Here is a 14,546-nt window from a genome sequence, read left to right on the forward strand (position 1 = left end):
ATCTTATCATAGACAAACACTCGAAAGTAACTTATGTAGTCCTAAATACAGATATGAATCTAAAAGAGTGCTTGAGTACCTACGATTTGTGTTTATAAAGTTCAAAATTATATTAGTTTCACGTAGTTAACAAATTCTTAAGCGACATTTACTTTAGAAAAAACTTCCGCAAGCAATTTTACTGTGTAAGAACAATCACGCCAAGCTGATCTGCAATTTTTTAGACTTGCAGGACTTGCAGCAAATCACATGTCTATAGAACTATTGAAATATCGCCGTTTGTAAACGCATCTGAAAGATCTAGAGCAATATATTGCTGCAAGAACTTGATAGTTTAATCTTAGCATTAGAACTAATGGAGGCAATTATTTAAAATTAAAACCAAAATTGTAACAAAATATTATCTCTAGCTACTGAAATATATATTGCGCAAATAAACTACAAGCCAACGCAAATTGCTATTAAAACGGGTACAATTCAGTTTTGATTAATATGAACATTGCTGTACAATTAATATTGTTCTGAAACAATGGATGCTACCTCAGAACTGTGCCGTACGCGCGTACGAGTAAACTACAAACAAATGAATGTAAATTGCAACTAATGGGCGGTTAGCATCGTGCGAAAAAATCAACGTCATTGTTAACGTCAAGGAAACGGTTTACATTCTGTTGCGAGGTACTTGAAGTGGCGTTGAAGGCAGATGTTGATACTCAGTTAGTAAATGTTAGTAATGATGTTTGAGTGGAGTATTGAACATGTACATATATGTGGCAAAGAGTCCATACAAACTGATCCCTACTTCCTTTTTAGGTTCATTTACGTGTCTTAGTTAATGTTTTTCTGTTAAAATGGCTTAAATATATAAACTAAGGCCTTTTTCTGCCTCGGGTTACCTTTCGAAGAAGTTTACTCTTCGGCATATACCAAGCTTGATACCTATTATAAAACAGACCCCAAAAGTTGTCTGTCTGTATGTGATCGATTTTCTCAAAATCTACTGAACGGATTTTTGTACGGTTTTTACTAGAAGATAGTGCAATTCTTGAGAAAGGTTTAAGTTAATAATACATTACGGTTTTATGTAAATTGACTGAAATATAACGATTACTGTTAAAGTGGTTGTGTGGTTGTAAAAAAATATTTTGTTTTGCCCGACCCCGGGATCGAACCTAAGACCTCAGCACTGCAGGCGTACCGTAATACAACAACACCAAAAACGTAGACCACCGTAGAATAAAAAATATATATAAAAGTGGACCACTTATCACTTACCATCAGGCAACACATTTGCTCTACTAAAAAAAACAGGACGAACTAAACGATTATGGCTATAAATAAAGAAAAAGAAATAACATTTCGTACTGACACATACAAACAACGTATTATAAAGATAAAAAAAGAAAGATAAAAATATTGAAAATTTATAGAAGAGCACTCTGGCAGATTTTCTTACATTTGTAACGAGTTTAATCCCTTCCCGACCACTATAAAGCGGCTTATGTTTTACAGTATAAATACAACTGTGGGTATTTGCGTCTGAATGCCATTGGCCAGATAGAATGAGACATGTTTTTCTTTTCTTTGGATTTGCAGTGGATCTTCCTTTTTTATTGCGTTGCATGACAAGACGAGCTTACTGTTCGCCTTATAGTAAGCGATACGATCGCCCATAAACAATAGAAACACCTTCCTACGCCTTGAATTACAAAGTATTGTTTGGTATTCCACTGCGCTCGCCATTCTGAGATGTGAGATGTTAAGTCTTATTACATCCAGTAGTTACACTGGCTGCAATGTCCTTTAAATCGGAACACAACAGTGACTACACACTGCTGCTTGGTGGCAGAAATAGACATTGCGGTGGTACCTACCCAGGCGGACACTCACACATAAGAGACCTACCACCAATATCATTACATCAGTATATTTCCTGACCTTCTCCCCTTCTCCTATCCTAAGAGAGTTCCTTCTCATTTCCCCACATTTCTTTCCCAACTATCCCCTCCCAACTTTCCTATAGAGCCCTGCAGTTGCCAAGCCGGTATTGACTGTGGGGTCCCATACTCAAAAAAAAAAAGAAATATCTACTAGCAGAGTGTGTAGAGAGAATGTATCTATATGTAACAGAGTGTAAATAAAACCCCATATTAATTTAAATTACTAAATTTAAATTACCTTTATTTAATTTAAATTACTCTAAAAGGCGCTAATGTTTCTTTTATAAGCTTGGGTCTCCCCGTGCGTTTTTACTGGGGCCAAAATAAGTATCCAAATAGGTTAACCGTTAGAGGAAATGACATAGTATAAGTCGCGGTTGCGTAATAGATTTCTCGAATTTCACACGAGAATAAATAGGCAATGTTTCGAAACAATTTAAAACAAACGGATAGCTGATACCTATTTGGAGAGATAAAAGTGTTACGGGTCCGTAATTTGAGAAAGACCGCAGACTTATTTAATGAAAGAAATCGTGGACCGTGGCGGACGCATTAATATGTATTCAAATAATAGGATTCATAAATTGTTTATAGATAAGTGCACTATTTAAATTACAATTAAACCAGTGCTTTGTTATTATGTTCCACTATAGGGCACGGGCGTCCTTTACTACGGAGAGCGTTTGGCAGACTTCATATATGGAGTTCTTCCATTACTATACTATTTTTTTTTGTATAGAAAATCTAAATAAGCGAAGACTCATCACAGGAAGGTTTTAATAAACTAACTGATAAACAGTCTTATTACTTATTAGTCATGGTTGATGCGCAGCAAATGGCGCTCAACATACTGAAAAATTCTCGCCTAATACAATAGCATCATTTCTAAGCTGTTTATATTCAATCCATACTTTACGGAACCCTAATTAGGAGCTTAGCAGACGAAACAGGAAAGAAAAGTGCAACCAGAATACATTAAAATATTAATGAGCCGGGAGTGTGAGAACTGAATCACAGTGGCGTACTGTTCAATTTTAAACCAAACGCACACTCATTCATCGCATCACATATTCAAGCGTATTATTTGTATCTTTTACTTAATGAGTTCTTATGTTTACGCGAATGTTAGACATTTAAATTAAATTATTTTACGGATCTTATCGGTAGGAGAAAAGTAAAATATTAAAACCGCGATAAAATCCGTAAAATAGTTTAATTTGAATCTTTTACTTACCTAATTGTATTGTGTTAATAGAAACATAGTTTTCTATTTATTTGACGTTTATTATAAAGTTCCATGTACTTTTACAATGAAAATTATAATTTAATTATATTTAACTGCTTAGGGTGAAGGACACTGATGGCTGTGAAATACATAATACTAGCACAGCCGGCAACGACATACTCTAAATAAATAATGTAGTAGTATATTTTTTCAATAATTCTAATAGTCTTTACTCATTTGTTAAATTTCAATTTGTTATAATAATAAAAATTCATTTAATTTAGTCATATAGTAATAATACAGGCTAGCCAATTGCGGAAAAGCAAGTGCTACTACAGCTAAGAAACAATAACCCCAATTGTATGAATTACAAAGGTACCGTACTGGGTTAATCACCCTGAGACATAAGGTGATCTATATCGTAATATTTTTGGCTATAATTCCTTTTTAAGTATACTAGACCAATGCTTAAGCACTGTTGTTCTTAAGCATTGGTCTAGTATACGTTGTACGGTCTAGTATTATAGGATACGTTGTTCCTGGAAGTATTGAAGAGACGCAAGGCTATAATATTTGCAATTAAAAATTATCAAATGCATTTTTGAATGTACGCAAGCGATATTACGCATGTTGATACGCGACAAGTTTTACAGCGACCTCATAAAGGATCGGATGTTATTACGATAGCGATTCCAATGGGTCAACGCACTGATACAATGTGTACAATTATCAACGCATTTGCAATCAAGACCTTACTAGCATTTGCACTGCCGCTATTATTATTTAATTAGTTTGTGCAGAATACCAACTTGTCTTCGTTTCGAAGGCTGTTCAAGGGCCAAAGAAAGTATTTACGAAAACACATCATCACGCCTTTATCCCCAAAGAGATAGGCAGAGGTGCAACTAGAGCACACATTCCTCGCCATGTGTCTTACGTCTTGCCACTAATAATTTTTTTCTAAATCGATTTGGTGTTTGTTGGTGTGTAAGTTTTCTTAATGACTTCTGCCATTAGCGTACACAAGTTCACGCTTGTATTCCCGATGTTCCTACTTCGCCAACGTTGTTTCCGTCCCGAGTTGTGTTAGAAGGCGAATCTAACTTCATAACAGGAAAAATTCTTTATCGTGTATCCCACATGTGTTTCTAACTTTATTTGTTTAGCCTGACTTTGAATTAAATATAGGACCTCACCAGTGTTTCCACCTAAGTACTCCTGCGACACTAGATCAACCAATCCATTAGGCAACAACCGATACCAACGCTTTTACTAATCTTCGAGATAGAAAATTCCTGTATATTTTAATAACGAAACGACACCTCATTGAAGATTCGAGCCTTACCATTTCCCAGACAATTGGTTTGGAAGTAAGCCAGTTGTAACCAAGTACTGAGCTGACGCTATAAATTTTAACTTACCGAGTGGTCTTTCGGGGTCATGACGGCGGCTGCAGCACTTGTTACCCATGGCGCGGCCCGCCGTTCACGCCGCGCCAAGCCACTTCTGAAAATAATGTCAATTGTTAGTACTGAGTTCAGTGAGCATTGTCTTGAGTTCAGAGATGATTGTTTATTTTTATGTATATATATATATATATATATATAAGTATACACACGTTGTACAGATAGTACTGAGGGTATATTGCATGACTTGGGTTATGGTTTACAACAATATCACTTAAATTAAGGACTTTTTTTTCCACAACATTCGTGCCTAAAGTATATATTTGTTTCGTGCAGATTAAACTATGGGCTGTTCGATTTAAAGTTAGTAATATCCTGAGACTATATATTGGAGGTTTGTTATTGTCTTATGTCTAAACAAAGTAAAGATAAGAAAGTAAAATTTAAAACATAAATAAATAGTAGAAAGTAGAATGTAGAACATATTGGACTCAAACATAACATATTGTAGCTTTGAATACTGTGGACAAGGCGAAAGAATTACACCTGATTTATATTTTAATAAAATTATATTTCCAGATGTCACTTTTTATTAAACCTCTTGAGGTATTGTAACATCAAAATTTATCGCTGATATTGCTAAATTGACTGGCTAGATAATAGACATCCGAAAACTGTCTAGTTCGTACGTGCTCGAAACAAAGTTTGCTAATATTTACTCCTTTTTCACGTTAAAATATATGTCAAGAACAAATATTGAAACATATTTTATGTACCTAATAGTAAAATTGATGGAAGAAAATAAGTTTTTACTTTTCGATCGTTGTTTATAACAATCGAAAGGTCAACTAAGACAAGAACGAGTCATGTAAAAAAATAAATACAATGTATCTCTTTTTAAATATCTACTATTATCTCCTACTGTTTTAAAAATAAGTACATTTGTAGTGGGTGATATCGGACATTTAGCGAAATGTTCGCTCGTCCAAAGCACATGTAAAAAATCAAAACACGTTCGAAAGAATTACTGTATCATTACTTAAAATATCCGACAATTTTACTCGCATGATAAAAGAAAATTGTTTGTAATATTCCAAGCGCAACACCTTGACAATTAATCATATACTTCTAATAACGAACCATTGTGAAGCATCATTATGTGTTCACGCTATTTTAACACTAAGGAAATTAGGGTTTTTTAATTTTTTCAGTTTGACGTCACATAGATTATGATATCGGCCATATTTGAGCAATGCATTCTCGAAACTTGACCGAATAAATAAAATATAAATGATTATATTTTAAAACATTTTTTAATATGAATTAATCTGTTTCATTTTTATCTTTCCCACAAAGCGAGTTGAAACAAATATATCATTAAAACTGCTAATGAGCAGGGTCATTAGTGCAACTTATCTAATAGTGTGGGATCTTCGTGGACATTTTACGCAACAATCAGGTTACTCCAATAAGCTTATCATTTAGATAACAATAACGGTATTATACAAAAAATATTCAATTGTACGACAACACAAAAGGCTGTGAAGCAGCGAGTATTATTACATGAGAATTAGAAATGTGGGAAAGTCAGCGTCCGGAAGCAGGCCGCGTGGATTGTGAGATTTAAAAAATATAGACCGGACTAATGTTGTGAGAAATATTTGCTGCATTTTGAGCCTTATTATTTGAAGTTTTGTTATATTATAAACTATACTTTCGACAGTTTTTAGATAAAGTGAACTGTGACCATAAAAGCTGCAGATTTCGAAACGTTTGGAGAAAAGTATAAAAACCACGATAAAAGCCGCAAATAGTTTTATTTCAATATCTAACATTCGTGTTAACATAAGAAATCAATCTAAAATGAACCTTAAGTGAATGCGCAATTTAAATGAATAATGATATTTATCGTAGCATACTAAGTAAGCTAATATCACCGTCTGGATGCATACAAGGAGGCTTTTTGTTAATATTAATAAATCGGTTTCAAAACCCTATCTGGCTCAAGGTAAGAAACATAATAGTCTTCAATCTAGCAAAATTTTGGAGTCTGAAATGGAACGCTGCAATATTTTCTAAAGCTTCACAGCCATCCATAAGAGTAGAAAGATTGAGGCTCTCTTAGCAAAATACTATTCGAAAGCGAAGCCATCCAGAAGTCCCTGATAGTGAAAGCATAAAGTTATTCGCTTAGTGACCATCGACCGAAAACCTGGTATTGTGTTCGTCCATTCTCAAGATACCCGAGTTACGACGAGCAGGTAATGCACTGATGTTCTTCGAACCCCAAAGGCATATCTACGTGAGTGACACGCTATCAGGGGTAAATATTACCCTACAGCTGTACTCATGAGGCCGTCGCGGAAACCCAGTTCACAGTACCCAGTAGATACAAACTTCGTCTTGTTACGAGATCTAAGACTCGTTTATTAAATCAATCTCATTTTTGAGTAAAATTTCAAGTAGACGTTTAACGTATTGGACTATTTAATGAATCAAGTTTAAGCTGACACTTAAGAGCTTGTTCTCTGCTGAGTGGGCGTTACATGAACAAGTCAGCTGTCAAAATCTGTCACATATTGTGACTTAAAATGTGATTTGACTTGATGTTAATTAGGGTTTATTAAATGACGACTATTATAAGATGCCGATCCTTGTTTGACCTCTCATCTTATGTCGCACTTAAGAGCGAAACGTTGCTGTTGTTAATACAGCCCTAAGAGAAATAGGATCAATTGAATCAACCTTTCCCAACAAGAGATTTTTATAATACGACTCATGTATCATTGTTGAATGATGTTTTTATTATAATAAGTAGAGAGCACGCGACCATGACGTATAAATCACAAGTGTGAAGAAAGGGGAAAAGAACTATCTCGTCTTTAGGGTTCCGTGGCTGAAAAATGATAATGATCCTTATGGATTGTGTTCTTTAATTTGAATATATTTTTAGTTAGTATTATTGTATTGCCTTTGTAAAAGGTTTAAATTTACATATGGAGGTAATAGGAGTAATTTCCGAAAGCCCTATGAAAGAATACCATTTTTGATGGCATTTTAACTAAAAAAAGATTGAGGTTAACTAATTATTGTGCGATTCACTTCAATAGTAAAATATTTACACCTACGGAACCTAATATACTTAACAAATAATTCTTGTAACTTTTTGAATTATCTAGACCATTCCGACGCAATGGTCCATATATGTAATCTATGAATAATCTACTCCGTCCGTTAACGAAAAAAACAGCTTTGTAATGATTATGTATAAGTAATGAACTTGTTGTGTTTCCATGAACGTTGATAAACTGAAAGGCGATAACATTTACCCGCGAGTGTACGACGAATTTATGGTTAAAACTTCACGTTGGTACTGGCGACCTCGCTCGGTTGCATCTGATTTAGTTTTTATTACTTCTATGTTTTTACTTATACCTCTGAAATTGTATAGTGATTTCTGGACCACAGGCAATATTGTGGTTATTGATAACAGTAAAACCGACCTCTTCTATTACTACAGCAACACTAACATGACTTGTAACCGCAATTTCTAGATTTTTTTTTTTACAAAAATCCCACCTTCTATATCGAAGACCCTTCATGCTGTAAAGTACCATAATCCCACTAACATTTGGAATGTTAGTTAAGCCCCGAACCGCTTTAATGATACTCTAAACTTAGGTACTTCAGCCTCTGCTAAAACGCTTTTAATTTCACTACGTACTCCTACTTCAACTATACCAAAACTAAACCGCTAAACCAAAAATCAATCGTTTAAACATTTTCTTTGTTACCTTAAACGAGCAAGCGGTACGTCTGATAGTAAGCCGCATCCGCCGCGCCGCCTATGGACTAAAGCAATGCCAGAAGCACAGCCAAGCTGTTGCCTACCTGGAGTTGAGCACGCTTTACATAAACAAAATTTACCACCATACCATAAATCAGTGTTTTATCGTTCGCACAAAGTTATCCATGTATCAATACATCACCTTATCAAAGCGTGGGAACCTCAGGACGTCGATAACGCGACCCGATAAGGAATGGATTGTGTAATTAGTTCAGCTTTCAAAGGATCTTGTGTTTTATAGACAGGAACTAATACGGAGTGATAATTGAGAAATGTGAAGGAAGCAGGAATGTTATTGAACGCTAGTAGAAAGAATCTTTGCAGGGATTCGATATTTATTGCTTCGGAGATTGAATGTATTACTTCTCCTAATGTATTTCGTCGTCAATTATATAAATAGTTATGATAGAACAAGATTACGAAATAGAAAAAGGTACTATTATAAAATAATTATTTTGAATAGCAATAAAATATTTAAATATTTCGACAACTAAATTATGAATTTTAATTTCAAATGCCGACTCAACTGTGAGCAAGGTTATTTCTTATTCAATGTCACTGAAAATTCTTTGACACTATTTTAATAATTCATGCAATATGCAAAACTTTAGAAGCAAAAGGGCATCATTGTAATTTTGCTTTCATATCAACTAATGAAAACATTTCCAACGATAATTCTGCCAGCATTCAATTCAAGCATTTGCTTTGTTAACCAGCAAAAAAATTACAACTAACGACATTATCGTTCCTTGTTGATGATACAAATTATATTAAACTTCGATGTAGGTTGAATATAATCCGTTTTGTAGCACACTACGTCAACAAAGTAACGAGCGATAAGTACACAGTAACGCTTACAATGATTCCGTTGACACTAAAACACTTTCATTACTAAGGCTTCCTGTCATGTCATCGACCTCCAAAACCGCATCACCACCCTACCTACATGACATCAGAAACATTCTTGTACATTCGGAAGCACCGAAAATAACGTCGCCAGAATATATTTTTTTAAACAGCCTATTGAAATTATCACCGATGAATACTAATTGTTTTTCCTCGTATTTATGTTCAACAAAGCAGTTTGTAGTTTGTCAACAATCATTCGGAATACACAATCACGTCCGGTTTTAGTATTTCATACATTGAACGTTATTAATATCGGTTACATGTCTAAATTCCTTCGTCTCCTTTGTGAGGTTTTGGTCCTTTACAATCATAGTGGCTTATGAATCATGCGTTACGTATTCATCTACGTTGAATAGAATAATTTATTCAGAAATATTATGCATGTTTGTATTCAAATATTTGAAATAATTTCAAATGAACTTGACTGTACGTTTATGTAAATACTGAACACAACTTCGAGGCTTTTGGAATTTACATTATTAGTTTTAAAGTTTTTCGTTTGCGGTCCGGAGTTAATTTAGAACTATGTGTTTCGAACTATGTGTGTGTTTCTTCTAATATAAAGTATTCAATAGTAATACTACAATGCTTTAACAAGTTTTGTGATGTTATCATGCTTGCATCTTAATTTTTATTATATATTATTCAGTAAATTTACACAGCATTAAAAATTTACTAATAACTTCAAAATACGCACCTTTTATATGATAATTAGATATAACTTCACTTAACTTGAAAGGTATTTCAGCATATTAGAAATAGACATCAACTACCGCACATACATAAATTTCTGATCCATGAACTTCAATACAAAATAATAAAAGCTATGTTTAACACTAAACAGAAGATTTCTACGAACAAAACAACCCACCGCGACTTCACAATATTTATAAAGTGAAAATTACAAAGAGCGCGTGTGCGATAGCGAGAAATTGCAACGAGCGAAATGGCGCAAATGCGAAGTGACGTCAGCAAAATCAAATTAAATTGGATAAACAGCCACCACACCTTCGTACCGTGCTGAATTGGACGTGTGTTCTGTAATCAATTCTCAAGCAGGCGGTCGACGTCAGCGATCCATGCGTCAGGATCATAAAGAATAGCAGGGCTAGGTAATTTCATGTCGGTGTATGCAATTTCATTCAATTATACTTTTTAATATATTACATCAGTCTTCCTATGTATACTTACAATATAACGTATATCTTTAATCAATTTCAAATCCATGAATGAGTATTGCTGTTGATGTTATGGAATTAAATCTATTAAAATAAAATTTTCGAAGCACTTATTAATTTAATAAAATAAATTACTTGTGTTTTTCTCGTTTTAAATTTCATTATTTGTGTAAATATTCCAATAATGGAGATATAAACTCACGAAACAGATTTTATATATAATATATCAAAAATAAGTAACTAAACTCGAAAATTCAATACATTAGTGTTTTGTACATTTCATTCCCAACCATCTCGTATAGAAACAAACAATATTTCAACGTCGCTTCCATTCTGTTGCAGAGTGGAAACAAAAAGGGCACAACTTGTTAGCAAACTTATCATATGGAGTGGCTGACAAGTGACAGCTAATTAAATCAATGACAGAGACAAGGTTTTAATGATAAAAACAATGTTTCTTCCAAATTGAAATACCTACTCACGTATTAAACATTTACTTTCTTGCTTAAGATAGATATTGGTGTAATCCAAATTAGTTCTTCATATATTATTTACAATCAAAGTCTTTGTCTACATATTCTTGCCATTGTAGCCTTTTTTTTCCTAACCTTTTTTCAACACAGCAAATATATTTCGAGGTTACGAATTGTACAACTATTTTAAAAATTCACCGTACAAACTCCCATGCCAACAGCGACGCGCTTGAACTTTTGATTCAGATTTCAACGTGAAATGCAAAAGCGACGCCAGAAATCTCAACACATTTTTGAGTTTAACGTATTCTATTCTCCAATTCTACGTTTAATGATTTTTAAAATAGATATATTTTAAAAGTAATACTTAAGAAATTATATTAATCATCTGCTTGTTACTTATATGAAAATAGTAATTTTGTACGATATGGGTGTTATATTTCACGCCGTTCGTGTCTTCAGCATACTTTATCTGCAACACAGGTGCTAGCAGGAAGCCATTACTTAATTTAATTGTTTTCCCTGAGCTTACTAAGGCGACTATCCAACTATAACCATTTGGGGTGCCATAAAAGGCTGTTACTTCCAATTTCAAATATTACTTCTTGTTATTAGCCCAACCAGTTAAACTGCTTTGATAAATTTATTATTTGTATATTTTAATGCCAAGAACTCTGTTCCTGTAATAAAAACACCGATAATAAATGAATATTACTAGATTAAATACTTGTTCTTAATGCGGAATTTGCCCACTGCCTAACAAAGATCAAATTATAATTACCAAAACCAACATAGTTTAGTTATATAGCATCCTTGATACTTGATACCAATTAAAATACCTTGGCGAACATAACAATCAAATCCGCATTCTATTACATTTAGCATCTTGTGTCAGCCAAGATTATCGTTAGCAAACAATAAAAGAAGTTGATTTTTGAAATAACAGTCTCCCCTTTCAAAATTAACTCATAATTAGAAGAATAATCAAACAATAAACTCGACAAGATAACAGCCGTAGAAGCAATTTGTTCCGAGGCAGTTTTCACAGATTTTAATTAAGGAACGGCGCGTTGACTGCTCCATCGGGATGACAGATAAGTTCCTCTTTATTTCACAAGTTATATTAACAATGATTCTTAATTGTTATTTTTGTGATTAATTACCGTGTATTTTAAAAGGTATTTTGTTAAACCTCTTAATAATGCAATCGTTATTTACAATTTACGAACTTGTACTATATTTCTAGGTCTCTATTATTTTTTAAAATAATAATCAATTACTTAAACTGAATTAGTAATCAGTTATCGTTGTTGTAAGTGGAATAATGATTTCGAAATTAATATAATAAAGAAGAACATGCGTACCAAAGTAATCAGTGATTGTAATTAAAGATGAATTCACATAACTTAATATACAATGCAGTGTGCATTGAAAACAGGAAGAAAGTGAATGTGCTGTTGAAGAGGAGGCGGGGGACGTCGCGCCCCAACAACCTGTTGCTGCCAATCAATAATATCACTAACCCACCATTGTTCCCCTAAAACCGGCGGCTCGTCGCCAGCCCGCTCGCAGTCAGTACCAACATTCACACTCGCAATAACAAAAATATTTCAATACCACACGGTTACACATCGATCAACGGCTTTCATAATCAAAGCTGACACTAAAACTGATATCGACAAAGCATTATTGCAACGTCAAAAACGCAATATGACAAAGAGCTGATAAAATATTACCATAGGATTAACCTTAGAACTAAATCAATGTCCCTAACCGATTGTAGTTAAGCCTTAAAGGCCAATAAAAGGGCTTAACGAAGCCTTGTTCAAACAGGAACGCTTTAGATAAGAGGATAATCAATACATCGTGTTGAATGGGTGAAAGTAAGTGAGAGAACGATGTTAGAAATAAAGGTCGCGAATAAGCGACTCCAAAAAAAAAATTGATGAATACGATACAACCATTTGAATATATAAATTTAGAAAAAATATTTAAATGTTTGAGTCGTAGAACGAAGATTTGATTCGCTGTCGCGCATGTTCCGAGGCCGGTCAATAACCCAGCCCGGGTGGAATCTTGAACTTGAACCACAAAGCGAAATGCGGAAATGCCGATATTTTTTACCCACAGTTCAATTTCGGAAGACAAATGAAAGGTCTGGTTGGGATTGGTCCGTTGTTATCAGGTGAAATAAATCACGGCGGCAAACGAGTTGTTGAAACCAATGGGGAATCATTGAGTGAAGCGCCGGAAGGTTTGCTGAACAAAGCCTCGTGGTGTCGGCAAATTGACTGCGTAATTGAGCGACGTCTGAGGCATCTGTAAAATACAGACGCGTTTGCCGCTTATCTAACTAATTATTCACTATTTATTTCGTAAAAGGATTACATTCGTGATTCAAGTAACTGTGAATTGGTAGCTAAGGAGTTCGCACTCTTTGGCCTACATCAAACTCATTTATGTGAGGAGAGAAAATTAGGTATTCCGAGATTATATGAATTATTCATCGAAACTTCGTCTCCGAGCTAAAATATAGGTCGAAGAAAGCAAGTTTAAGTCTCAGAGGCCATAAATTTGTAAACGATTTAATTCAAGCTAACGAGTAAAAAAATTATGTGTGTTTATATTTACACGAAGCCCGCGCAAAACCTCAAAAGCTCCGTGTTAAACCGCAAGTGGAGGAAGTAAAATGAGATCTAATCAATGTACGTAACGAATATGTGCAACAACATGATAAGTGATTTATATTTAGTACCGTATATAGTATAAGGCCGTGTTGTTTGAGTTTTATTTTTTATTAGAGCCTTTAAAAACTAACGAACAATGGTTTTGATCACATATTTTCTTCGCGTCGTTGAATACAAAATTAACCTATGTAAATCTTTTGTTAACAGCTCTTGCGCCATTGAATGGCCTATAATTGGGGCTTATTTGAATTCTGAAAGAAACCTCTGTTATGTTATGTAATGGTAGTGTTTTATTGAATTAAACATTTGTCAGTCCCCACACGTTATTTCTTTTGAACTTGACAATGATTTGTATTTGAAGGACGTCAGGCGGCCGCCGAGCGCAGCTGCCCCCGAGACAATGGACTTATGTGGCGGCCAGCAGTTTTGTTATGATTAACAAACTGCCGATCAAGGCTCTTTTCAGTGTAATTAGCTTAAAGGGACAAATAGAATTACTTTGATAGTAGTTGGTGGAAGTAAAATTGTTAACCCGAAAAAAATCTGTAACTTATCCGCCCGGCCACGCCAAAGTCAACGCTTTTGGTTACGTGTTTCAGAAGGATGTTATATCTAATAATTTGTTATATTTGTGGATACAAATAACCTAATAATTAAATATTCGATATAAGTTAGTCAAACTAAAATTAAACTATTTTTCGTATTTTATCGCAGCCTTCGTGGTCCTCCCCGTAACCACGATGGCTGCAAAGTCTTCGGCACTTCGGGAGAAAACTAAAATACTACAACCGCGATAAAATCCGAAAAATAGTTCAATTTTAATGTCTAACATTTGCGTAAACATAAGAAATCATTAGTAAAACTAGTTTATTCATGACATA

The 14,546-nt window shown here is 34.3% G+C and overlaps 1 protein-coding gene across 4 annotated transcripts in view; it reads right to left on the reverse strand.

Moving 5' to 3' along the window:
• Nucleotides 1-14,546, reverse strand: part of LOC115443804 (tyrosine-protein kinase Src64B) — a 102,563-nt gene that overhangs the window by 12,178 nt on the left and 75,839 nt on the right. For all 4 annotated transcript variants that reach the window (XM_030169374.2, XM_037438766.1, XM_030169375.1 and 1 more), the window contains one exon: nt 4,587-4,671. In XM_030169374.2, the coding sequence (XP_030025234.1) occupies nt 4,587-4,635 (49 nt within the window). In that variant the 5' untranslated portion in view covers nt 4,636-4,671. The remainder of the gene's footprint in view (nt 1-4,586; nt 4,672-14,546) is intronic.

Source organism: Manduca sexta, chromosome 15, assembly GCF_014839805.1.
Source record: "Manduca sexta isolate Smith_Timp_Sample1 chromosome 15, JHU_Msex_v1.0, whole genome shotgun sequence".
NCBI lineage: Eukaryota > Metazoa > Arthropoda > Insecta > Lepidoptera > Sphingidae > Manduca > Manduca sexta.